Source organism: Apaloderma vittatum, unplaced genomic scaffold (genome assembly GCF_000703405.1).
Source record: "Apaloderma vittatum isolate BGI_N311 unplaced genomic scaffold, ASM70340v1 scaffold8221, whole genome shotgun sequence".
Lineage (NCBI taxonomy): Eukaryota > Metazoa > Chordata > Aves > Trogoniformes > Trogonidae > Apaloderma > Apaloderma vittatum.
Window position 1 is genome coordinate 3,147 of NW_009699547.1, and position 26,672 is coordinate 29,818.

Here is a 26,672-nt window from a genome sequence, read left to right on the forward strand (position 1 = left end):
TTTTATTATCCCTCTGACACTGGTGCTGCAAGAAATAGCTTACTTTTAACATGTGCACTACTGCTGAACGTCCATGGTTTTACAATACAAGTAAAACTAGCTTTCAGCAAGACTTTCAAGTCACCAAAAGAAATAACTCATCATTACATATTTTCAAGTTATCTGAAAAGGACATTTTCTCTGAACAACTACTTGAATACTAGCTTAGAAGGCACATTGTGTCTTTCTCAGTTGACTGAAAGCGCATGTTAGAATACTATACACGCACTAAGCAGTCTAGACTGTAATTTTATATATATATTTTTCTTAAGTCAATGTGATCATAAGATACTAGCTACTTCCACACTAGTTTTAATTCTATAGATTACTTTTGTCTCCAAAATCTGTCTTTTATTAAAATATACATGTATTCTCTGTGCTTATGAAACCATTTCTCTCTGCATACTCTCATTAGAAATAATGCCGCCAAGAAGAATATCATTATTCAAGTACTTTCTGTATCAAAAGGATAGAGGAAAAATTATACCAAAAGGAACAGGTGTTAAAGAAAATATGCTGAAGTGGTTTCTCCTCTGGTAGTTCCAGAAGCAATGGCAGTATATAGAAGATTGTGGCTCCATGTACTTACAGCACAAAGGAAAAGTAAATTTTGGCTGCACAGTGTACATCGAAAGCACATCAGATGCCCCAAATCTTCACTAGATCACATTGCTCCTGATAAAAATTTGAAGCAGCTCCATCACTTCAGTCCTGATCTCTCCTTACAGCCCTTCTATATTGACTGCGTAGCAAAAAGTAGTCATATATCTGACTTAAAACAGTTACTAAAACTTCACTGACTCCCCTGAGGAGCACGAGGGCTATAAAACTTATGTGGCCTCAAGCTGGCATGTCCAGCTTTCCCCAAGGACCTTGGCTGGCAAATTCTGTCTCAGAAACAGCACTTCTGAACTCCTTCATTTGACACTAAAGGTTAAAAAACTGGCCATAGCCATAACTAGAGCAAGGAAAACAAACCCTTTTGCTTTGCGATTTCCACCACTCTGCCAGCACTTAGTGAAGAACTAGAGCAAGAGAACAAGAACCACAGAGCTGGCTCTGGGTTGCTCCCCTGATGTCTCCAAGACAGACAGCAACTCTACCCCAACACCCCAACACTATTTTGAGATAAACCAATAATACGCATTGAAATTATAGGATGCTAGAATTAGGCAGAAGATATTCAAATACTAAATGTGGCTGTTAAAACTGTAGAAATTTTGTAATAAGATCTAACCAGTTAATCCATAAAAGAGTTTACAACTTAATTGTCCTGGCTTGTTATTTGTTAAATTCTCAAAATATGTAACGTGTTCAGAGTTGATAGCAATATTTTAATTTGTTCCTTCTGCATTCTACTTGAATTAATGTAAAAAAGGACTCCAGCCGATATGTAAACCAGAAGTGGAATTAAACTTTTTTTTTCCTCCTAAAAACAGCTAAGGAAAACAAACACTGAAATGTCATGGAACTAAGTGTTGTTTCATACAGCTTATCTGTCCTTAAGTGCTTTGCATTCCAGAGACCTTATCTAGAAGATTTTCTTATGATTCAATTCTTGAACTGCCTACGTCAGTTGCCAACATGAAAACAGGCTACTGAGCAACTGACTCAAAAAATTTATCATTCCTCTTGAACAACAAGTCAAACAGTTGCTAGTACGTGTTTTTTGTTTGTTTGTAGTGCAATACCTGGACATCTATACAGCTTTCTTGCCTGTGCAATATCTCCTTTACTTAGACGAGTACGCTGGCCAATGGCAGGTCGTATACCATTATCATCACGGGAAGGGAGAATGGTATCCAGAAACATGCCCCTAAAAAAAATAAAAATAAAAATAGACCCCAAAACCCCCTATCAGGTTTCTGTCATAAAACTGTCTGAGTGTTATGAATGTATAATGCTATATTGTAAATGTAGAATTTACATTTGGCATATATAAGAGGGTAAAATGCAGAACTTTAAATACAGAAAACGTCATAAAAATTACTCAGGCTGGCAAACTTTATGTAAAATTATCAAAAAAGAATCTTCTTTCATTTCATCGATTAACATATCAGCTTTTGTATTTCTGTTAGAAAACAGGATGGAAATCTCTTTCTACTATTAAGACTACACAGGAAAAAGACACTGCTGTTAAGCTGTTGTTATATTGAAAAAAATTAATTATAAAATTATATCATTAGGCCTTATCACAAAATTCTTAATCCCAACGTTCCTACTTCCAACAAAGCTTTTAAGGGAAGTCTTACAGTCTGACTTTCACATGTAAGAGCAGGTAAAGTCAGGCACATTTGACAATCATTCTTCTGTCAGGGAGTCATAACATAACTTCTCTGGCTGCTGCTGCTTTTGAAACAGAAATGCTTACTTGCCAGCCTCTACTTGCTTTACAATAAAATACAACTTACCATGTGATTTTAATAACATTTAGCCTAAATGACTAGAAGTAAGAGAAGAACATTCTTTACAAATGTGCAGTTTTATTCAGAATTTCCCAATTTTAAAACATGATCCAAAATATTTTGGTAGTCTCAAATAAATTTCAAAGAGTAAGGTACAAACTCAAGTTCTATTATCATGTTACAGAATTTGAAAAATCCCTCTAATCCCATAAAATGCAAGTTAGCAGATTAATATGTTTCTGTATTCTCTTGTTCTCTAATTTTTTATACTCTGTTGGATACTTATAGGGCTTTTGTTGAGAAGTAAAACTGGTATTTTAAGGCATAATGTAGGTCTAAAACTGAACTAACAGTAAGGATCTTTGTAGCTAGGAATACTGTTCCTAAACACAGATTGTGTTTTAAATTATAAGAAATGAACCATTTTAAGTATTGCAGGTACATACTGCTCTTTTTACCCAGTCCGGTTTCTTGCGGCATCACTAGAAATTTTTTTTTTAAAAAGAAACACCTCAGGATGTTACTCTAATCTAAACAGTGAAATAAAACTAATGGCATTAATCAGTTTCTGTAAATAAGGCACATTATTATTTCAAAAAAGTGTTTGTGTCTATAAATAGCCTCTGATTTTCAATAAAACCTGAAACTGCTATGATTCATATTTTGAAAAATGTGAAAACAATCCTTTTATAAATGCCTTGGCACTTTATTAAGGAAACAACCTGCAACAGTTTTAATACAGCATGAACAACATCATTGTGTGTGACTAGAATTTTATGAAGACTTCTGATTTCTTCTACCTATCCGGGTGAATAAAGTCTAACCAAGAGCTGGCAATATGCCACACAGCACAATTCATGCACTCACGATAAATCATTGCAAATCAATACATGACCTCAAGCGTTCGCTTTTTTTTTTTCAAACAGCAACCTCTTGTACCTTGGGGCAGGGCATGCCTACTCATGGCACTATCAGCTTTTGCCAGCTTGGAAAGTGGTGAGATCAGGGCTCACAAATCAAATTATCTTTATGTTGTCATTGCCCTAGGACACTGGAGGGCTCCAGCTTGTTAAATTACTCTATTTTATATAGGTTCTTATAATTTCTTTCTTAAGGTAATATTATCTGTAGCTGTATTAAGCAATGTGACTAATATCTACCTCATGTGGCTCATTCCCATGCTCTTCCAGGGGTGAATTATGCGTATGCTGAATAATTTCTTTAGTAGAATTTATTTCAAATAACACAAATTACATTGAGAAGAACAAACGTAAGAAATTTACAAAGGCTGGTGAGGTCTTCAGTTTACTTCAGAGTCTCAGATTGTTTAGTATTTTTGCCTTAAAATGCATTAATTAGAGGAAAAAAAACCAACTAAGTGCATAACTTTTTAAATTAACCTTTTTTGTCAGTTTTTTTTTTTAAGGTTTCTTTAAATCTACGTTACTCTCATATTTTAGAGAGTAACTAGCTGAACTGTGACTTGGTACAGCTCCCTACAACCATGTGGAGTTTCAGGGGGAGCCTCAGGTGAGTTACTGTGGAGGTGGGAATGGATCAGACTGCAACAGGCCAGAGGAAACTCAGCAGAACTTTTTATTAAAGGATTTTGATAAGAGCAACTATCTGTACAGACAACACAGAAGAGTTTGCTGTTATAAATGGTTGACTGCAGCACTTAGCAAAAGCTGTGGCTTGTATGGTAAAGGTCCTAATATCATAACATGTTCTACCTGCATAATCCAGAGTTATTCAGGCATTATGGATCAAAAGAGATTTCTCTTTAGGAGAACGGATCATGTTACACAGAAAAATTCCTCACAGTTTCACTTGTTTAGCTTCTCTAATTGTAGAGGAAAAAAAGAGTATTATATCAAACGATGCTTGCAGATTATCTTGTCTTAAAATCTAAAGAACTGAAGCAAGATCAAAAGGCTACTTTTAAATTGAACAGGAATGAAATGTGTTTAAAAATACGATTAAATTATTCTGACTTAAAATAAACAAGGCGTGCTTTGACTGATGTAAGAACATTATATTGCAAGGGACATTTTTAGCAATTTTGGAATACTTAAAAAAGCATAGTTTCTAGTATTCACAGAGAGGGACAGAATTAAAAGTCAAAAGGTATAACCTGAGACTCCAACCTTGAGAAGGTGTTCCTGGCATAGTGCATAATGCTGTCAAAGTCGTATGGTTCCCCAAGGGAATTCACCTCTCCAGGCTCCATCTTCAAAAAGTTGTATTCCTGACCTAAAAATGATTGATAATTAGAGTTTCTTCATTATTTTTTTGTGAAGATAAAAATCAAACAGGAAAAGACAGACAAGAAAGTTCCTAACTCAATCACTCACTGACAGTCATAAATCTTAGCCATTTGGAAGTAACTGTGTGATTTTCATTAGCCAAGAGTTCTGAAACATACATAAAATTTCTGTATTTCGCATTTAGAAAGGCTATTCTAACTCACATAAAGACCCCACATATTATGCAGCACTTCATGCAGAATCCATACAATTTGGTGTCTTGGTTCTCAGTTCCAGAAAAAAATCATTTTGACAGCAAAGACTGCAAAAGAACCCTCATTGTAGACTCATTAGACTGAACACTAAAGAGATTTTGCTTCAGAAAAGGCTACTCTCTTTTTCAAGAGCCAGCTGTTGCAACTTAATTAAAGTCAAAGAGGAATAAAAGAGTTATACTTAGTCCATAATTCCAGACCAGAAGTTCTTTGTCCTCACCAGTGTATTAAGAGATGCAAAACAACCCTTACTCCAAATCATATTCCCACTGATGTCTTGCAAAAAACTGCAGCAGCATTAAAATTATTAACCAACATGATTTAAATAATATAACAAAACCTAAATGTCTTGGTGGTGATGACTTCCTCATCCCATTCAGTGATCCTCAAGCTCATGCCACACCATAAACAGTAGTCTCAGTCAGAAAGTAGGGGGGCAACTGAGAGAGAACAGGTCTGGTGATGGCACTCCAGCTGATTTCCCGGTCACAGGAAAAACATAGGAAAATCATAGAATCATAGAATGGCATAGGCTGGAAAAGAACACTTATGGCACCTACACAAGCCAATCACACACAGAGACCAGAAGGAAGGCTTGGATGCATGTGCCCTGTCAGGACCTGAGACACTTGTGGGAGCGTGCATCAGCTGCCAGTCACCTTTCAGGTCCTAGCTGAGGTGGCAAGGATTTATTGCATTTCAAATCTACTTTGTTTTAAAACATTTTCTATAGGAATGGACAAAGACTCCAAGCTATCATCAGACAATTTCTCATTTCACCTCATCTTGAGCAGAAAATTCCCATAAGTCAAAATCGATGTTTCACAAAGACCATGTACATTTATGAATGCTGCATGCAAAACACACCTAGTTCCCTGCCAGACAAGTGTGGGCAGAACAGCTAGACTGACAAGGAAAAGGCAGACACAGTTTTAAGTTCTCAAGTTCCTTAGATGCTCTGTCTCAACAATGTCAAAGCCATTGGCTAAAGCTGCAAGCTCTGTAGGACACAAATAATGTGGAAACCATGGGAACAATGTCCATCCCTCGGATTACCTGCTAGGTCTAAACCACTTGGGCAGCTATTGACGTGTTTCTACTTTCTACTTCAGTGAAGTCTATGAAAGAAAAACCCTTTCTGAAGCACAGAAACCTGGCTTTCAGAGGGCTTAAAGTGCAGAAGCCTCCTTCAAAGTTTTTGAGCACCATTACTATTTCTCACTGTCTAACCAATACTATTTAATGGCTTGCTACTTGGCCAGATCTTTAGAAAAGATTGTATTTTATTTGCAGTATTTCAGTTGTAAATCAGCTTGAGATCAATCTAGCTAAGAGGAATAGCAAGCATAAATGTTCATTTCTGCTATTCAGTTAATTTTGCTATCCAATATTCAGCTTTAAGCATTGAGAAGATGAAGGAAACTTCAAAAATAAACAAACTTTTTTTTCTTTTTTTTTTCCAAAATACCTATTAGAATGTCTCACCAGGCTGGATGTTTTCTCTAATGATGGTGACATGGTCATCACGGTCTGGTCGTGTATGTTCGTGCCAAAAACCTATTACATGACCCAACTCATGGACAACTATACCAAATTTATCACAATTCTTGCCAATAGATATAGCCTGAGGACCATTTCCCCTTCGACCCACATAAGAACAGCACCTGCAATTAAAACACAAATATAGATGAAAATTTTCATGCATATGTCTACAAACTACATAGGAAAATTGGTTAAAATATGAGAAAATATTATATAATTTTTAAAAAATCAGCAGAATAATGCACTATGCAATTTCTGCAGTTCCATAAATTCGATTTAGTGCAAGAACAACTCATTATTCAGTATACCTAATATGTTTTTCATTCAAAGTCTTCTTAAAAGATGCTAGCTATGATCAACATAATTGTCCCTTGTTGCCCTGTATGTTAGAATGACACAGGAATTTCTTTTCATCCCCCCTTCAAAAAAAAAAGATAAAAAATATGATTGGAAGTATCATCTAACTCATGCATATCACTTCTTGCACTTCTTGGAAAGGATAAGTAAAGGGAAGGTTTATTTGGGGCCATACTTCTGCCGTGTGTCTTGACAGCACTCACCAGAATCTTGGCCACTCAGTTCTGGTAAGTTTGCTTTATTTTGATCTGAAAAGTCACCCTACTTCATAAGCTCCAACTATAAAGGGTGCAGAAATTATGCAAATGAAATAGTAATCCTTTAAAAGATCCACTTAACATGCATTTAAAAATACAGAAGGAAGATAAACTGCATAAGCTGCAGAATCCTGTGATGCCATTGTGCAATCTCTCCTCATTTTTTGTTTCTCTGGCTATGGCTTATATACAATGTCATTTGCAACAACAGTATACTAGGAGGTGGAATGCTCTGGATATGTGCAAACAGGTTTTTTCATCCACTCCTGTTTTTTTCTGTAACAGGTACCTTAGTCCCAGAAAGCCATATTTTCACAAGAAAAAGCCCAACACAAACAACTCAAAAAAACCCCGCTTCACAACTGCACTCGTGTTTCTTTTCTGTTCCACTACACTTCCACGATTCCAATGTAAACTTATGGAACAGAGATGCCCTTTTCAGCATTCATACTGTTAGCATTTATCCAAGATGTCTGCTTCTGGGTTAGAAAAGGGAAAAAAAAAAAAAAAAGTCTGTTGACTATGCTAGCAAAAGGAGAGTAAAGCAAATCCTACCAAAAGGGAAGACAATTTCAGGTTTCATAAGTCGATTCTCTGTCATCTCTCAAGGTGTTAAATATTTCAAGCCAGCATTATACTCCCTAATAAAAGCCTGATTTCCTATCTCTGCTCTGTAAATCCTGCAGTCTGTCAGGGGGAATGGAATTGTACTGAGCGAATCACCTCCACCCTCTCACTCCTCCCCTTTTTGAACCAAAAAAAATACCCCACATGTTTTCTGATGCAACATTTACATAGCAGAATATGTTTGGTCCTTGAGGAGGTCAATGCTAGTGTGGAGAATGATACTATCCCTCATATGCCTCTGTGAGCAATAAGGAAAGAGCAGCTATGGCAGCAACATCATACAGTGATTAAATTCTACACACAACATTTGCTTGTTTCTTCTTTTCAGGTCTTGTGGTGGCAAACAGATGTTTCACTTTGGTTAGATGGCTGGTGACTCAGTCATAGCTGGTCATTTTCACTGATTTTTGTTATTGCATAATATAACTGGAGTTTTAAAATATGAATATCGGAGAAGTATAGCCATGGTATTTTACCTCACAATACTCATATCTTAGTAAACATATATTGGTTTTGCACTAATGGTTAAAATCAAGGATAGATATAACAAAAATTAAAGCAATATCTTAGAATTATAAAGGCCATATGAGTTACTTTATAGAGGAAAACATTACTACAACAGCCCAGGAGAGGATTGTATCAAGAATTTCAAAACTATTTTGAAAATACTGTTGGGAAAAATTATTGTTCACATTGCAGTTGAAATAGCAAGGAACAATTGTTTTTCAGGTATTCCTACCCTCAAAGTAAGTTAACTCTTTTCCTCCTGCTTTAGATAAGTTCCAAAGACAGGTATGAACTGCCTTTTTAGATCAAAGCACTGAATTAAGCTCGGTGCTTCAACTAGAGTTGTGCAACTTCATGTTTAATTACTTTCTTAAGGTGCCTTCCCTTGATAGCTCTCTTCAAGGCAGGTGAATAAAAACAATGGCAATTCAGACTCCCTGCTATAATTCTGGGCCATTGTTGCAAGTTTATGTGCTACCGTTTCACATCAAAGTAAAAGAAAATAAAGAACAGCTGTGCATAGCTTTGTGTATTTCCCTCCACTCAGTATAAAATCTATTAACCCAAAATTACTATTTACAATATTTATTATACAGAAATATTATTATAAACATTGATATAAATAACAGTAATGGAAGAACTATATTAAGATGTGCCCTAAAACTACAGCATAGCTGATAGAAAGGAGTAACTGATAGCAGAAATAAGATTAAAATAAAAATGTAGAACAGTTACACCATTTTATCTCATGATTCCAGATTGGATTTCACCTTTGAACCTGACATGCTGACATGGTTTTGCTTAACATATTTTTTCAGACTGCATGTTTGCAGAATAAATAGTATGGCTACAGGTCAATATGTAAACATAATTAAAGCACTACAGATATTTTCAATATAATTTTTACTCAGGTTTTGGTCTTTCGCCAGTCATTCAACTATTTCAATACCTCTCTATTCTGCAATAAGGAAATTACCCTCTTATTCATACATATTCACCCTAGGGAGAAAAGTGGATCCTTAAGAACGTTTTGGGTCTTTTGTTGGGTTGTTTTGTGTGGTTTTTTTAAGTTTCCTACACTGTTATTCACTGTCCCATCCAATTAGAGAGGGAATGCTGGAGTACACACTTTGTACTCTGAGCCAAAGGTGGCAGAATTTGCAGTAACACTTTATTCTCAGGAAAGTTCATTCCTTTTAAAAACTATTGAAGATGACCTTTCCCTAGTAATTCATTGTCATAGGCAGTTGCATTATGTACACTGAATAAATTGGTTAAACACAGTGCCTAGGCCCCAGACTTAAAGCCTGGAGTAAGAACTAGGAAGTGACATTTCCCTTGGCAGTCTACAAGAAACCATGGAAGAAAACACAAGAATCAATCAGATGAAGTAATCCAAATCCTGTAAGAGCATGTCACCATTTCCATATTAGGTGAACTTAATGAGTTAGGGCTTCCTACCTATGCTAAGGTCATGTACTTATGCTAAGGTCATGGTAATTATGCTCTGTGCAGAGATAAAATGCACTGACAATGCTCAATGTGAGTTTGGGCACTTCAAAAATAGAAAAGCATAAAATGTATGCAATCTGCAAAAATTCACTTTACAGAGTACTAAATATAGATAAAATTCCCCTGATACTTGCAGAAGTCAGGTTGGAAGGGACCTCTGGAGGTCTCCAGTTCAACTTTCTGCTCAAAGCGAGGTCAGATATGAAGTCACTTACACTGGTTAATTTAAAAGATTTCAAGTACTTCCCAGAAATCATTAACAAAGTTATTGAGTATTTATTTTCTTTACACGCCAAAGGAAATTAGAATTAACACCAAGTCTTAAAATAGCAGCAGCAGTGCACACTCACAGAGGGTCATTAGGATTTGCCAGGTTGAGTGTCATGTCAAGCACACCAGATTCATCCAATTAAGCTACAAGATTCTGATCACTTCAACATTGCACTGAGTCAAAAGGTAAGGAAAACTTAAATAAATAAATAAATAAATAAAAGAAATATTTCGCAGTATCATGGGATTGACCTCAGGTGTGTCTGGTAAAAGACCAAGACTTCTTTGTGTTGTATGAGCACTTGTCATGCCACTTAAATTGAGTCAACTGGCAGCCTTTAAAGCTCCTCATCCCTTTAATCTTTATTGCACCAGACAGCAGTTGGAGACAGCAACTATTTATGAATCTCTAATTCCATTTAATCAGCCTAGCTGATCAATGATGGTGAGCAAAGAGAAACAACAGAGAGAAAGTGAAATGACTAGAACAATATACTCATTCTTTTATGTAATACTATTTCAGAGCTACCATCAGAAATGCTCGTAAATTAATACAAAGGAAGAGAGAGTCAGGTAGGGTCAATGTTGAATCTTTTTTAAAAGCTGCACTCTTCAGAACCTGGGAAAAAAAAGAAAATAATCCTCACAGACTACAACATCAGCTTGCCGTGACACTGAGTGTATGAAGATGTGGATGAAAAACTGCAGAACTTCATAAGCATACTAGGACTGCATATTGTCACCTGCATGTTACACAAATCAAGAGAAAGAAGTTCACAAAAATCACGAACAAAATTTAATAATAATTATTTAAAAATAAATCACCCCTCATGCATTTTCTGTTACTTCCCTGTGTTTTAGACTATGGCAAATGGTCACCTGCACCTCAGTCACAGCCACCCTGCTGGCTACACCACAACCAGCAGAGAAGATGTGTCAACTGCTGAGGGCAGAAAGAGTGCTAGCTGCCAGGGGTAATTACCACCAGAGAGCAAGAGTGAGTCCGAACGCCACAGATTATTTAGTACAGCTCCGAGTTTCTTCTCATTCCATACAAGCAACTGAGCACCTTTTATAACATGTAATCCTTCTTAAAGCTAAAGAATGCCTTTGGCAATGTATTCACCTATTTTACCAAGTTTAAGAACCTGCCTTTAATGTCTACTTAATATATGAGCAAGTTCAAAAAACATTAAACATTCAGAAGCTGTTCAGTCTACAATGTTTGGGGAAGCACATGAAAGAGATTTGATTTTCCTCTCTCTCAGACAGCTTTGTCAAATACCCACACAAGAGGATACAGTGTGATTGTAATAAGTCATCTAAAGTTTGTCATAAAAAGTACTTAAGTCTTCTAGTGGAGAACAAAATTGCCACAAAGTCAGATCAAAAACATGCTGAGATGCCAGAACAATATGACTAATTGTTCTTTTTCTGTCTCGCTATATAAAAAGAAGCTTGATCTTGTATTTAGTAATATTTATTAAGAGCATGTGACCAAAGGCCATCCCAGTTTGCTGACCCCTTTTTTGGCTTTGCATACAGAGAAGTGCACTGACCGTGTCTTCAGGCACTTCCTATCTGAGAGCGAGAAACGGAAGTGTAGGGGAGCAGTAGTGAGCAGTGCGTTTTGAGCCTATTTACAGATTAGAGTTCTACTTGCCCATATCAACTAGCTGCATAAATATTAATGCCAATGTACACTGCTGTGGTAGAAGTATCATAAATACTGATATCTTGATGCTATATTCTTATTCTTACATTACTGCTAATGGGTACAAATAACTATCAGTAGCTACAAAATTTCAAAATAAGTGCATTAACTGTACTAAGAAATAATATTTCGACATTCTCAAAATCAGGTCAAATAAACAAAATGTGATGACAAATAATTCTAGTTTAAGCCTGCAACAGATGAAATTATTCTGAGGGAAGGATCCAATTGTAAAGCTTTTGGCTTTTTTCCACCCATAAGCAAACTAGAGAAGTCTAGTACAAAGCTGGTTGGAATATTGTATGAAGTGAAGATAGAGAAGATGTTCTTTTAAAAACTTGCAGTCTAAGAAAAGGCTGCTAGATACTATGAAGACAAGCCTGAAATTGGTATCAAGTTTAACAGATTAGAGAAGAGATCTGAAAAAGGAAATGCATAATTATTTGGTGTTCTGAGATCTACAAAACATAGCACATGCTGCAACCCATGGCAGGGTACCAGTGGTGTTGAAAGAACTCTGCATCTTATTTGAAGACACACCCTAACTATCCATGAGTTGAACTTGGTCACTGTTGAGGAACAGTGAGGCATCAAGCTTAAGTACCTAAGTGGAAGGAGAGTCTACAAGATACATAAATTAGCTCTAGCACTGGCTCAGCAGAAGTAATGATTCAACTGGACAAACGTGCCCTAGTTCTGGGTCCTCAAATTTCAAGAAAGATGTGGATTAGTTGAAAAGAATCTCAGAGAAAGACAATGTGATCAAAGGCCTAGAAAACATGACTTACTAGTAAAGATTAAATGAACTGGGCATTTTCTAGCCTAAAAGAAAACAGAACTGAACGTGGACATAGTAAGTCTCAAAGTGTATAATAGATTCCTTCAAAAAGAAAAGAGTAATTATTTTCTATGGCCATGGTGAGCAGGAAAAAATGTTAATGTGCTTTAAGTGCAGCAAGAAAAAAGTGGTTTAGCTATGACTAGAAATACTGCCCCTGACTTTGTACATTTCTTATATTAAGGATACTAAAGAAGTACATTTCCTAACAGGCTGTGAAGTATTGATTTTCGCAGGTTCTTAGAAACAAATTAGACAAGCATATTTCAGCAATGACTTAGGTACAGCTGTTTCTCTCTTAAGCATACGTTAGACCTCTTTCTCAGATCCCTTGAAGTCCTATGGGTCTATGATAACCAAAACTTCTCTCTTGTTCATTGCGGATATATAAACTCACAACTTTAGGAAGGTCATGTATCTCTGATAACCAGCTGCAATATTTCAAATATGCTTTTTTCAACACTGGCCTTCTGGGATGAGCTTCCCATGAACTGCTGCAAGAAGCAATGCATTATACTCCTTCAAAATACCCTTAATGTTTACAAAGGCTCAATAATACTGCACTTGCTAGTGTGCTAATGCTGTCATATGAGACATTTGAAGATATTGCCACCTGAATTTCCACACGTATGACTCTATAAAGCTTCTCTCTCATTAAATGTGTTATGGTTTGACTGTGTGCTCTGTGGGGCAAGATTTACCGTTTGTGTTTTAATTTGAACAGTGTAAGTACAATAAAGTCTCCCTCCTCTGCAAATGTTAGCTGCCATGGTACTGCAAACAGTAATGACACAACGTACTAACAAACCAACACAGCAGGGTGCTATGGGAAAGAACTGAGATTAATTTCAATGTGACTGGCCATGTAGTAGAAAGTGTCTGCAGATGATGTGGCGTCACTTTCGTCTGGGCTCTTTCCATGGAAAATCCTGCATCAGCACTGTGTGACGGTGGTTAGTGCACAGTGGTTCCTACTTAACCAGAGAAGATACATTCCTATTTATCTGGCTCTTTCTGAAATGGCTTATGGATTCAGGATCCCCAAAAATATCATTCAGTGGCCTCTTCTATTTAGCCTTTTCTCTTTTTTTATCACTGCTGGACTGTTATAGTCACATTCTTCCCTGCTTTTATTTAAACTTGTTACAGTCTTTGTAATGTACCTATAATTTGCAAAGTATGCACCAATAAAACAACATTAAATGTAAAGCATAATGGTGACTTCGAAGCTAGACACTGAGTATATATGTCAGCCTTATGGTTCAAACTGGTTATAATCCAGGCTTCTCCCTAAAGTGGCTTGACCTCATGAAACATAAAGCAGCCTAAGGAACAGTGCTTTGGCTGTAGAGATTTTCTGCTGTTTGGCTTTGGGCGCTTTGCAGTTGTAGAACTTACTTTTCACAAAACCAAGATCTCTGTGGATATCCCCATACCTCTCCTTTTAAAGAGCCTGAGACGTCTTATATCTTTCATATTCTTCTGTTTAAAATCACATTGTTTTCCACCTCTGTATGTTCAAGGAACCATCACGGTTATATTCTCTGCTTCCCGTTTCTCTTTCAGACATATGTCACTATCCCTGAATCCCATCTTACAGGTTACCTCATTAACTAAAATAATAACTATGCTGGGTCAGAACAAAAAGTCCATTTCCTTTGGCACTGTTTCTCATAGGGGTCTACATCAGACCTACGCGAGCACAAGAACATGACAGGCAAGTTCACAGGCCCTTCTGTAGAATACGCTCCCCAATTGCAATTATCTGTGTCTCAGAGACTTTCCAAGGAAAAGGCAATGACTTTCTTAAAAATACCATAGAACCATGAAACCATAGAATATTCACAGTTGGAAGGGACCTCTAGAGATCATCTAGTCGAACCCCCTTGCAAGGCAGGATCCCTTAGGGCAGCCACACAGGGGCGCATCCAGACAGGTTTTGAAAGTCTCCAGAGAAGGAGACTCCACAACGCCCCCGGGCAGCCTCTTCCAGTGGTCTGTCACCCTCTCAATGGGAATGAGTCTTATCACCCTGTCCTATGCCTTAAGAAGGATGTCAGGGGTAAACAGATAAGCCCACATGTAATTTTATGGGCTATAATTAAGTATATTCAGGATCATTCCTATAATGCAAGGAGGTCCCAAAACTTCTTTTCACAGCCCTACCCCACAAAAATTCAAAAGTAGGCATGTGAAGTATTCATTGATCAGGAAGTCAGACAGACAGAGAGCAGTTCGCTGTGAAGCCTACTACCCAAAGAGAAAGTAACTATCAGAAGTACAGTATTTTGAAACACAGGCAGTGAGTGCTCCTCTTGGAAAATGAACATGGTGCACTCAGAAAGTTCACTGACCACTATAGAAAATTAAGAATTCTGAGTTGAACAAAAATAGCTGACTGAGGCATTTGTGAGCAGAAATATCTGAAGATGGAACACGGTGATTAGTGGAAAGCTGAACTAATGAGTAATAAAACCTGTTTTGTTCACTTTTACACATCAGTGACCTGGAAAAAGGTATTTGCAAACTGGCCATGAATTTGGTGGTTAAACAATTGTGGGCAAGGAAAGTCTAACAACAGAATTCACGACAATTCTGCTAGAAAAGGAATAGGCAATAGATGTCCATACATAATTCAGCAGTAAATGCGTGGCATGCAGAAAGCTAAGAATAAACAAATGATATGCCTGCAATACCTTTAGAACAATACATATAAATAGTAGGAGCATGATAGAAAGCCAAATATAAGTCTCATTTATATATATATATAAAGATCACTTTAGAAATAGACAAAAGAGGCAGAATTCTAAGACGTTACTATACATAGTTCTATCAATAAACCTAAAGCCAGATAGAACACATGTATCATTTAAATACAGTATCTATTCATTTTCCTGTGAAGTATATATTCACTTATAACTGCAGAGCTGACAAATATGGCCAAACACAAACACACAAGTATCTGTTACCATATATGCACACTTACCCACATGGTCTGTATGTAAATACAATATAGCTTTCTTCATCACTTCGCTCAATAAATGTAACGCACGTGTACTTTTCCCAGTGCCGCATAGCCTGTTTGAACATGGCGCGCTGGGTGCCTGGAAGAGTAATTGCATGAAGTAAGAGCCTTTTCTAACTGCTTCTTGCTCCTTAAAATCAGATTTCAATACTAGGAATATAGTAGGCCTGGAAGGAGTCACTGGATCGTGAAGGCCTGTGTCCCAGCAGTCCCATGTACTGCCAAGATTCCAATTAAAGGGATACTCAGACCATTAGCTCGTCATAACAATTCTGCCTGCAAGGGGACCAATGCTGCCTGCCACATCACACTCTAGCAAACATAACACCTGCATATAAAAAGCACAGCTATGTTACACCAGAGGAAGACAGCAGAAGAAATTCAGTGTTGTTTATGTGCCTGCACTAGTATAATATTTGCTACGTAATTTCCCAGATGAAATTATCAAGTGGACTACACTGGGGAAAACATGGAAAGGAATTAAAAAAAAACAGAAAGAAAACTGAGAAATCCTGAATCCGAGTTATCTAGAAAAAAAAATAAAATAAAATCCTACATCCTTCAAATCTGGAGACCAATTTAACCTAAGCCATGTAAACAGACATACCAGTCAAGGCATTTGCTTTTAATAATATTGTCTTGAACAAGGACTGGTCTCCACTTCTTTGCATCAAAATCTTTCAGGAATGAAACAATCCATCAGAAGACGTAAATTCTTAATTTAGTACAACACTAAACATACCTAGACATTTGTTTTAAAAATGAGAAACACATTCAGAAACAATCAAATCTATACTCTAAATGCAGAAGCAGCCAGGTGAGCTCTCACTAGAAAACACAAAGCCAGATAGTATACAGTCTTTTAGATAGAATAGGTATGTAATTTCATTGCCAGACAAAAGACAAGACTTATTAACTTTGAGTCAGTGTCAGAGCTGGAAATCCACACAGAATAGCTATTTGGCATGAATTCACTAGCAGAAATGTATCCACCTTGCAGACTCTTGCAAAGATGCATGTTACAGCATAAGATGATTTAAAACCCTCCAAAAAACTACAAAAAAAAACAAAAACAAAGCAAAAAATCCCCCATCAAAACCTACAAAACTGAAAAACAAATCAAACCTTTTTTAAATACAACAAAGCCTCAAAGTTCATAAAAATAGCAAGATCAAATCATGTCAGATCCTAAAAATTAAAGGTTCTTTCATCCCACCATGCCCTTTTCTTTTATCTTTAAGCAATGCTTTCCCAGCTTTAGAATTTATCTTTCATTATGAAAAAGGTAAAATGTTTAACATAGAATCAGAGAACTATTTGGATTGCAAGGGATCTTAATGATAATCTATTTCCAAGACCCCTGCCATGGGAAGGCACACCTGCCATTAGACCAGGTTGCTCAAAGCCCCATCCAACCTGGCATTTAGTTTATTATAGTTATTTCAAAAGATAATAACCTAAAGGAAAGGCCACATCTGGTATAGGACTATGTAAATACCCAAACAAAAAGTTTGACTGTAGCTGTCAGTTTGAAAGGAATGACTGGTTTCTCCATATATATAGGCACACAATGTGTGAGCATTTGCAGGTTTCTTTTGCTTCCCTTGTTGCGCACAATAATTAAGATGTTATTACGTATCGTTTCCCATCCATCTTTTTTTTTCTCCCTTTTTGTTTTAAATCACCTCTTACATCCACAAAGATACTGATTCATTTACATTTTCCAGTGATAACAAATGTTTTAGATTTTTGGGGGGGGGGTTTCTAGAGCTGTTAAGAACTCTATATTTCGAGGACAGTCTTTCATATTGTCATATATAATGCCTGAGTGTGTACCCACCTGAAAGCAAACTAAGGAATTACAAAACAAATTTAAGTCAATGTGTTCAGTGAAATCAGCTTAGCAGACTACATGTCACAGCAGTAAAATTAATTATATTTTTGTGCCAAATATCTTGCATTTTAAATAATGAACACTAAACAGATTTCACAACTTTCTGTTACTTAGGTTCTTGAAAACAAATATGCAACAAGAAACATTAAGCAAAGATAAAGAGTCTTCCCTTTATAAAACATAGTTATACATTTTTATTACGCTGCTTGTCTTTGGGAAGAATTTTTTGAAGTGTGACTAATATTTTCAGAACAGATGTACTTCAGGCCTGATCCAACAGAAACCATTCTATCGACTTCTATTGTATGACTTGACTTTAAAAAAAAAAGACAGAAAGAGAAAAGGCAATTAAAAAAATTCATATTCCTTCTTTCCATCCAAAGCACAAAGCTTACCAGTGAAATTTCCACCTATTACATATGGAATGACACCTCCTGGCCATATTCTTTCTGTTCGTGATGTAGCAGCTCTGGGAAATCTGTTTTTCTCATTTTTCCCTGAGAATTTTACAGTAGCTCTTCCTTTAGATGTATTATTTTGCTCAAAGCCTGTAACGGTAATTAAAACACTGAATGAGGTCACACACACACGAAAAGAGAACAATTATTTTCCAGCAGGTCAGATTATTTCTTTATGCCCTTTAAAAGTAGAACATTGCTATTATGCAACAGTCTAACATTACTAAGTTTTCTGAGAAATGCTTGAAATGGTTTAAATCTTCATTTGTCAAACATAGCTACATAAATAATTTGCACATATATTTATAAACTTGAAAGCACATTGCATAATTTAATCTAAAATATCTCATTTAATAATTTTAAAATGTGTCATTCTTACACTCGTTGTGTATTTATTTTTTTTAATAAATTAGGATTATTCCAGCAAGGAAGGAAAGACTTTGGACAGACACAGAGTTATCAAGGCATTCACTGTCCCATTCATTTTTATTGCAAGATCTAGAAAAGGTATGACCATACTTAAAGCATTGGACAGAACTTAAAGTATTAGATGGGGGCTTATTACCAGGAATTACAAGGAAAACATAGACACACTATTTTCAAAGTTGTATATACATGGAAAAAGTAATTTTCTTCCAATCTCTATCAACTGTAGCTCTTACCAGTAGATACATTTTTAGATGTAAATGTGACTTTCATTTTGATAGTAACCCTAACAATACTTCAAGATGTAAATACATATTTTTCATAAAAGAGCTTCTGAAATCCTATAGGTAAGTATTACTCATGGTTGGAATTTCTTTACAAGACTGAAAAATGTATACTGTTTTGAAAGATATTACCACCATTTATCCCATTATAGGCAAATCTTTTCTAAAGCAGCTGAAATTTACTGTGACAACAGAAGAAGATAAAGATAGTTAGACAAGGACTGGCACACCATAACAGGTTCTTCTTCTGAAGTAGTTTCAAATAGAATCACAGAATGGTTTGGTTTGGAAAGGACCTTAAAGACCGTCTAGTTCCAAGCCCTCTGCCATGGGCAAGGACACCTCCCACTCGACCAAGTTGCTCAAAGCGCCATCCAATTCCAGGCGCATCCACAACTTCTCTGGGCAACGTGTTCCAGTGTCTCAACAGCCTCACAGAAAATAACTTCTTCCTAATACTTAATCTCAGTCTACTCTCAGATTGAAGCTGTTACCCTTTGCCCTATCAATATGGTCCCTGATAAAGAGTTCCTCCTCATCTTTCCTGCAAGCCCCCTGAGCAGCTGATTAAAACAAATCACTTGAAGGCAGTCAACAAATCTTACTCAGTGGGGTTAAGTCTTATTCCTCACTGAAGAAACACACCTTCCTCCTGTGAGTATCCCCTGTGATACCAGTCCCACCTCAGTGTTTATGTTTATTTCAGAAACAGGGAGGATTCCAGGGCAGGATCACAGGCTTGGCACAGACCCAGGGCTGAGAAAGCAGCAGAAGGAAGAAAGGGAAGAAGCTACAGCACAAGGCAGGGACAAAGCTCTTGATATACAGGCAGAAAAGCCTGCCTTTGTAACCACTAACTGGTAACTTCGATTACATCAGGAATGATACAGAAAATTTCAGGGTTTAAAAAACCCCACTTGGGTAACGAAAATAATTTTTCCTTGTAATTAAGTTTGTAAATGAGAATTATAGAACAGTCTACAACACAAGTAGAAACTTAGAGAAAAACTATTGTTACATGTAATATGCGGTCATTACCGAACGATATCACGTTAATATACACATTTAACATTCAAAATTCGTTTAATTAACTTTCTTTTAAATTATATGTAAGACATTCATGGCAAATTGCATGCAAAAGATGGCAAGAATTTATGCAATACTATAAAGTATTAAGATTATATACCAGAGCCCATCTGCGAAGGCAGTTATTGTGCTCTGGTTAATCTCACAATACATGCAGTGATGCATTTAGACATAATATGGTGCAATTGCAATGGAGTTTCACGTATTTTGCCTTTTGAGGTTAAGGTTTCATGACATTAAAGTGATGTCTCCTTGCATCAAATATGGTGAGTAAACTCAAGCAGTATCAATCGGAATTCCACTTATATAGCCTGCTGAATTCAACTACATTCATACTGATGTGAGTATGACTAGCATAAAAATGTGTGTGTTCAGTATAACACACCATAAATGCTTCAAACATGTTACGATTCATCAGAATGCCCCACCTGGATCCAGAAAAAACACAAACACAAAATTAGCAGCTATGCAGCATAGTCTATTTGTATTAATATTGCTTGAACTGATTACTGTGAACACAGTGATACAAAAAAGTTAAGGAATTTTTTAACAGGATTTAAAACTATATATTTTAGCTTTCAGATTTTATGCTGGAATTAGACTTCTAAGAAAATGCAACAAAGAGCATTATTATCTTTGTAATACTTATTTTACATTATTATCCTTGTAATACTTATTTTATAGTTCATTTATGCCAATAATACAGAAAGGCTTTAAAGTGTTGAAGTGCTATAGTCATTAATGTTCATGTTACATTATCACATTAGGCAATCTGCTAATTTAAACAGTGAAAATACCAGAGCCAAATCTTCTTATCCTGTCTATAAGCTGATAGAGGGCACCTCGTTTTTTTGACATTCCATGCTCCCCAAAGCCACCTTTAAAAAGAAAAGAAAAAAAAAGTAATTTTACAAAAACTTAAAACATGATATCTTACACCTACAGCAACTATACAGCATGGAGAGATTAGAAAATACCCCATAAAAATTGCAATATATCTTAAAGCAAGTTAACATTCTTCAGTGACTCGCACACAAATTCTGCAATTATTCTTGACAATGAAAGAACATTTTTCAGCTAAAAATGCATTTTTATAATATGCATACCAGAATATGTCTTTGTTATTCAGACAAGTCATGACAATTACATCATCTAATTATTATTTGGAGCTTTTTTTCTTCCTGGTGACCTTGCCATCCTCAGAGCCATATTGATTGACAGCTAAAAGCCTCACTCTCACAGAAATTTCCTGAATGCATGCCATAATCTCCTCATTTCAGGGGATGGGAAAGAGGGAATGCAAACACCCAAAAGTTTCATCAGGGGAAAAAAAAAAAAAAAGGGAGATATAAACTTAATATAGCTGGTTTTTACCACGAAGAATTTGGTTTTCCTTGTCAGCATGCAAATAGGTGTAAAAGCACTCTAAAGGCTTTGAAACATCACATGCCACTTTATATATTGCAGTAAGGTAGCCCAGATAAGTATCTGAATCATTTCAGCAATCAATGAGCAAGAAAAACTAAGCTATTAAGCAATTGATTTTAACATATACCATGCCAGTTACAGAAATGCAACACATTTCTAGGTTTACTGTAAATGTTCAATGCATCTGCCACATACACCCTTCACATATAATCCTTTTGTGGCTGCAAGTGCCTTTGCAAACATCAGTAACTCAGAAGAAAGAACACTGATAATACTGCACTAGTCAACAAATCATTCAGAACTGATGAGAAAGATTTTTCATTTTCAGAAGAGTGTAGAAGGTTGTATTTTAAAGTCCAGCATCTGTTACAGGACAAGGGAGCTTTCAAACTACTTTTACAACAGCAAAAGTAAAAAGATGGAAACAAAACGACCACTGAAACCTCCAGTCACCACTAAAAAGACCTCTCCCATCTTCCCATAAAAATTTTCAATATATATGTTGGAAAATATATTTATTAAATAACAACTTTAAATCGTATTACAGATAACAACGTTCCATATAAGGCAAGTGAGTTTGCATAGCAGTTCAGTGAATAACAATGTGCCTAATTATTTGGATTACACTGTCACATAGTTGCTGGCTCCCTTGAGAAAAATTTTCCAAATTTTTTAAAACATTTTAGATAGATGAGATAATAGTTCAACACATTCCTTTCCAGCAAGTTACATGGTAACTATAATATATGCTACAGCGAGTATAATTCCACTCCTTGTATTGATCATCAGTAATGTAATTGTCTCATGTCTTATAAAACATTCATCTTACAAAAAAGGCACATAGCTAAGGTTCCAAACAAATACTAAAAAAAATCTTTAAAAGCATCAACTGTCACAGACATAACAGAATAAACCCCATTATTTGCTTAAAGAAACTATTATAGTACAATTATTTCTGTAAAAAATATTAAACTATCATTTCTGTATTAACACAGCCTGTGTATTCCATCTAGGGAAAAACAGAAGAAAAGTATCTCACATAACTAATCTGTCTTACGTGAATAATATACAGCCTTGACAAGCTACAGTCTACCAAAGATTTTTTTGTTTGGTTGGTTGGTTGTGTGTAGTTTTTATAAATTGTATGTGCTGCATATTCTCATACTTCAAGCATGGGAAGCATACTTTTGGCAGTTTGGAGACATAATATATACATAATTTTATCAGCTTTACTGTTGTTTGTGTTTACAATGCTTACACCTATTGCTTGGACAAAATAATGGACAAAATGACTAACAAAATGACAGAGCCATGCTCTAAGAAGATCACAGATTAAAGTATCTGACCCTGCAAATCCAGGCAGATAATCCTCACCAAAAAGAGTAGTCACATAACGTGATTCAGAGCCTGTGAGCTTCAGGATTTTTAATTAGTAGTTGCAATGAAAAATGCAACTCTGCAGCTCCTTGATGATTTTTACTCAAGTATCTAATCCTTCTACCTGATGCCACCTTTAATTAGTGAAGATGAACAAGAGAAAGTGCTCAGAAGTCAAGCTTGTCGTTGTCATTGTGTCTGTGACTAAAGTAAAAAAGTTTTGTTGTTTGCTATTTTACAGACAGTTTATGTTCTTTTCCCAGTTGCTACCTAATATCACCTAGTTAGCTTTTGGCAATTTACTCCTCTGGAAATGTGAGAGAAAAAAAGCACACATGGCTATGCAGTTTGCAAAACCAGGCTAAAGTAGTTTATTCATCAAAATGCTGCAAGTTTAGAAAACTGATTACATATGTAAAGTGTAAAATTGAGTTCTCCAACTCTGTTTTTAGAAAAATCAAGAATGTTGAGGGTTCACTGGAAGCCATTACAAAATCATTAACTTCAGCAGAGATCAGTCCCCAAAGTTCAGCCCCACTGACCACTGCAGTTGCATTGATTCTTCTTGTGCAATAAAGGAGAAAAATTTGATCCAAATGCATTAGTAATCCTCAGCAGGATCACTCAATATCCTGAGTAGGATAGTGTCCACAGGAAAAGATAACACATAAATCTCAGGTAAAGAAAGAAAATTAAATTATAGAATATCAAGTATTATTTAAAATCAATTTAGAAATGTGGATTCTTGCTGTTGCAATTGAAAAAAAAAAACAGAAAAAAAACCCCAGAAAGTAAAAATCAATTCTGTAGTTAAAAGGAAAAAAAAAAAAAGGCGAGAAAAAAGAGGAAAGTCAGCAAGTCAAAGAAATCACTTGACTGCATCCACTTGAAGGGGAAATGACTGACCTTGCTCTTTACATTTTGTCAGCAAAACTAGCACCTGAAATACCTTCAAAGCCAATTAAAACTATTTGTTTGGGGGAAAAAGGGGTACGGAAAGTGCTGACTAACATTTTAAAATCCAGTCTTGATTTAGAAATGATCAAAGATGTTCCTGCCTTGAAAAAACAAGACAGATAAAATAAATTTTCATGTTGTTATAAAAACAGTCTAATCACAACAACTGAGTAGGAAGAGTAAAAGTACTTTAAATATATCAGTATTAAAAGGGTATACTGAAAATTGTTTCTTTGGTCTGAAAAATTCCTTTCTGATCATTCCTCAAAGTGATCCTTATTTCCACATATCAGGAATCATCAAATTACTAGCAACTCAGTTCAGGAACATGCAGAAAATAAGAGAAAATAAATTTCAATTGCACATTTATACATTTCCTAATAGCATTTTTTTCCACACTTTTCCTAAGTAACTTGGCATTTTTGTACTACAACTTGAAAGTTTACAAATTCTCAATTATGAATTTCCAATTCTCAGCCTGAAAGCATGGATATTTTTAGACATTAGAAAGACATCCGTTTAGACATGGATTATGTTTTCTCTCTTACACGCACACAAATATATTTACACATAAATAATATCCCTTTATCTGTCTGAATATCCAACTGCCTGTGTTAATCAGATTGCAGCTTCTGGCACTAATGCACTGTGTGTTAACAACAGCAAGTAAGCAAGGATTAAAATACCAGATTATAGCTGGGTTTTAGACGAGACAAATTCTAGCAAGGATGGCGTGTTCTTGTGTTGCTTCTAGATCTGGGTACAGACCTGGATGGAACCCAGAAAAAAAGCAAAAGGAGCGGGTGCAATGCAAGACTCCCAGTCTCTCCGCCAAGAGTCTAGTTATGTTCTCCATAGGCCAATTTGGGGTCTGCTATCAGGAACTTTAGCAATGAAAGCAAAGCATGGTACAATTTCCTGTCCCACATGACCACCTCCAGAGCAGAATGACAGTTCCTACCAGCTTGTGCTCTTCAGTTCAAGAAGATATTTTTAATCAGAAATGCAAGAATAGAATTAAAATTTTAGCCTGTCTCTTTCTTGCCCTAAAACAATTTTATACTCATTGTTTAATAACTTTTTTAAGTGTAAGACTATTTTCTGCATTAAAGACAGGGATTGCTTTCTATGCAGAAGTAAAGAACAGGAAAAAATAAGTTAAAATAAACTTGAAATATCATACCTGTGTTATGGCCAAGTCTTTCGTTGGAGTGCTGCGTAAGATCAATTGTCCTGTCAATTTGAAAGATTTTTAAGTCTTCGTCATCTAAGGCAATATCTCCCCAAAAGACAGCTTTAAATAAAAAAAAGCTCAATTTAATTAAAGAATTTATTCAGACATTAAAACCAATCTGAAAATTATAATGCCATGTTACAATACTTGGGAAAATATAAGACAAGTATATACTTGTTTACTCATATATTTTTATGCAAAGACAGAAAACTACTAGCAAAAGAGAAATAACTTGTTTCAGTATTCTCCTAAACTCTTAGTCTTTTTAGTTTCTGTAAACATTGTCTAAACACACTTATTTAAATGTAACGTCAATATCTTTAACAAATTTTCAGCATGTGTCATTTTCTCTAAGTACAACAAATAAAAGACACTGAAACATGCTAACTTTTGAACTACGAAGTCAAAACATACAGTACTGAGAAAATCCAACCTCTAAATTTCCTAACATCTTTCTGAAAATGAGAATTTTTTGAAGTAATTTTTATTATGTTTTGATCACTTTCCCATGTTATTTTTGCCTCAAAGAATTAATATGTTTATCTGTTTTCTGTTAAACTGAGTGAAAAAACCACTATTTTTCATTTTGTTCTTGGTCTACCTGCATGCTTTTCCTTTATAGTTAATCTCATTATTAGTATTCTTTGCTTTCTAAAGCTCCACTCTCTCCTTCTTCCTTTTTGGTGGCTTTCTTCTCCCTTTTTCTGTTCTCTTTCAGGCTCTCTCAGTTTTTTTCTGTTCAACTTCTGCATAGCTAACTCGTATTCCCTAAGCTGCCATCACAACTCAGTGAACCAAGATACAAACCCACTTGCAAGAATTCGGGATCTATAACCTCAGTCTTTCATCTCTGCTTATTTTTGCTCAGATTTTGTATGGAGGTCTCCCTGCCAGTTCAAACTTATCATTAAAGCTGAACTCAGTAGGCCACATCCTCAGCTGCTGTGAATGACACCAACAGAGCATATAGCAATTAACATGAGCTGAAGTGGTTGTTTATTATCTGTATCCAAATTCTTCCTTTTCCCTCTCTTCATCATCTCTGTCAAGAGCTCTATTCTTTGTCCGCTAAGTCACTGAACCCAAGGGTTCAATCTTAGTGTCATCTTCAATTCGTTCCCTTCCTCCACACATTCAGGAAGGTATCACGAACTCTGCTTGGTTGTTTATTACTCAATTCCACAGAATTAAAACTTTGTCCAAAGTCCATCTATTACCAAATAAATCTGGTCAATGTGCATTGATACTGATCCTAAACATTATTGTTAATTAGGATTCTTCTTCTGTATCCTTTATATCATATTGCAGAGATCATAAATCTGATAATATTCACCATAGTTTCATGTTGCGCAAAAGTTAGTTTTTTCCTATTTATTAATGTTCACATTCATCGGTATTTAATCAAATGCCCATTAAAATAGTCTTTAGTTAAACAAAAAGTTATGTATTACTAAAGAACTCCCAGATATTACATTACTTCCTACTATCTCCATTATTTCTCTTAAACTCAAGTCAACTAGAAGCAATCACACTGAAAAATGTCTTTGTATGCCTTGGAAAAAACCTTAAAAATATAGATCACCTATACAGAGTTCCAAAATGAAAATTAATTTTTTCCATTAAAAGCATAGCCAACACCGTATGTCTTCCCTAAATACGGATATTTCCATCTAAATGATTTTTACAATACAATAATTAATACAATTTTACAAAACAATAACATTTCTTAGAAACTACCAAGTAATTGAGACCATTTCTGAAAGGGTTCAGTAACTTCTAACATATTTCGGAACATTCTGCTTCCAAGAGTCACTGCTTCCCTATGGTCACATTGGGGACATCTTTCCCCTTAATAGCCTGCTCTCACCAGGGATGGATTTTACCACCATGTCAAGAGAAAGAGGTAGTGGCAAC

The 26,672-nt window shown here is 35.8% G+C and overlaps 1 protein-coding gene across 1 annotated transcript; it reads right to left on the reverse strand.

Annotated features, from left to right (window-relative positions):
- Nucleotides 1-1,730: 1,730 nt before the first annotated feature.
- LOC104280686 (tolloid-like protein 1) lies at nt 1,731-24,818 on the reverse strand (the record flags this gene model as incomplete). The annotated part of the gene is made up of 7 exons (XM_009878419.1): nt 1,731-1,855; nt 4,592-4,697; nt 6,451-6,629; nt 15,576-15,693; nt 17,904-18,056; nt 20,560-20,640; nt 24,708-24,818. Coding segments are annotated over 7 exons (873 nt in total), but the record flags the coding sequence as incomplete, so codon positions are not given.
- Between the last annotated feature and the right edge of the window lie 1,854 nt (nt 24,819-26,672).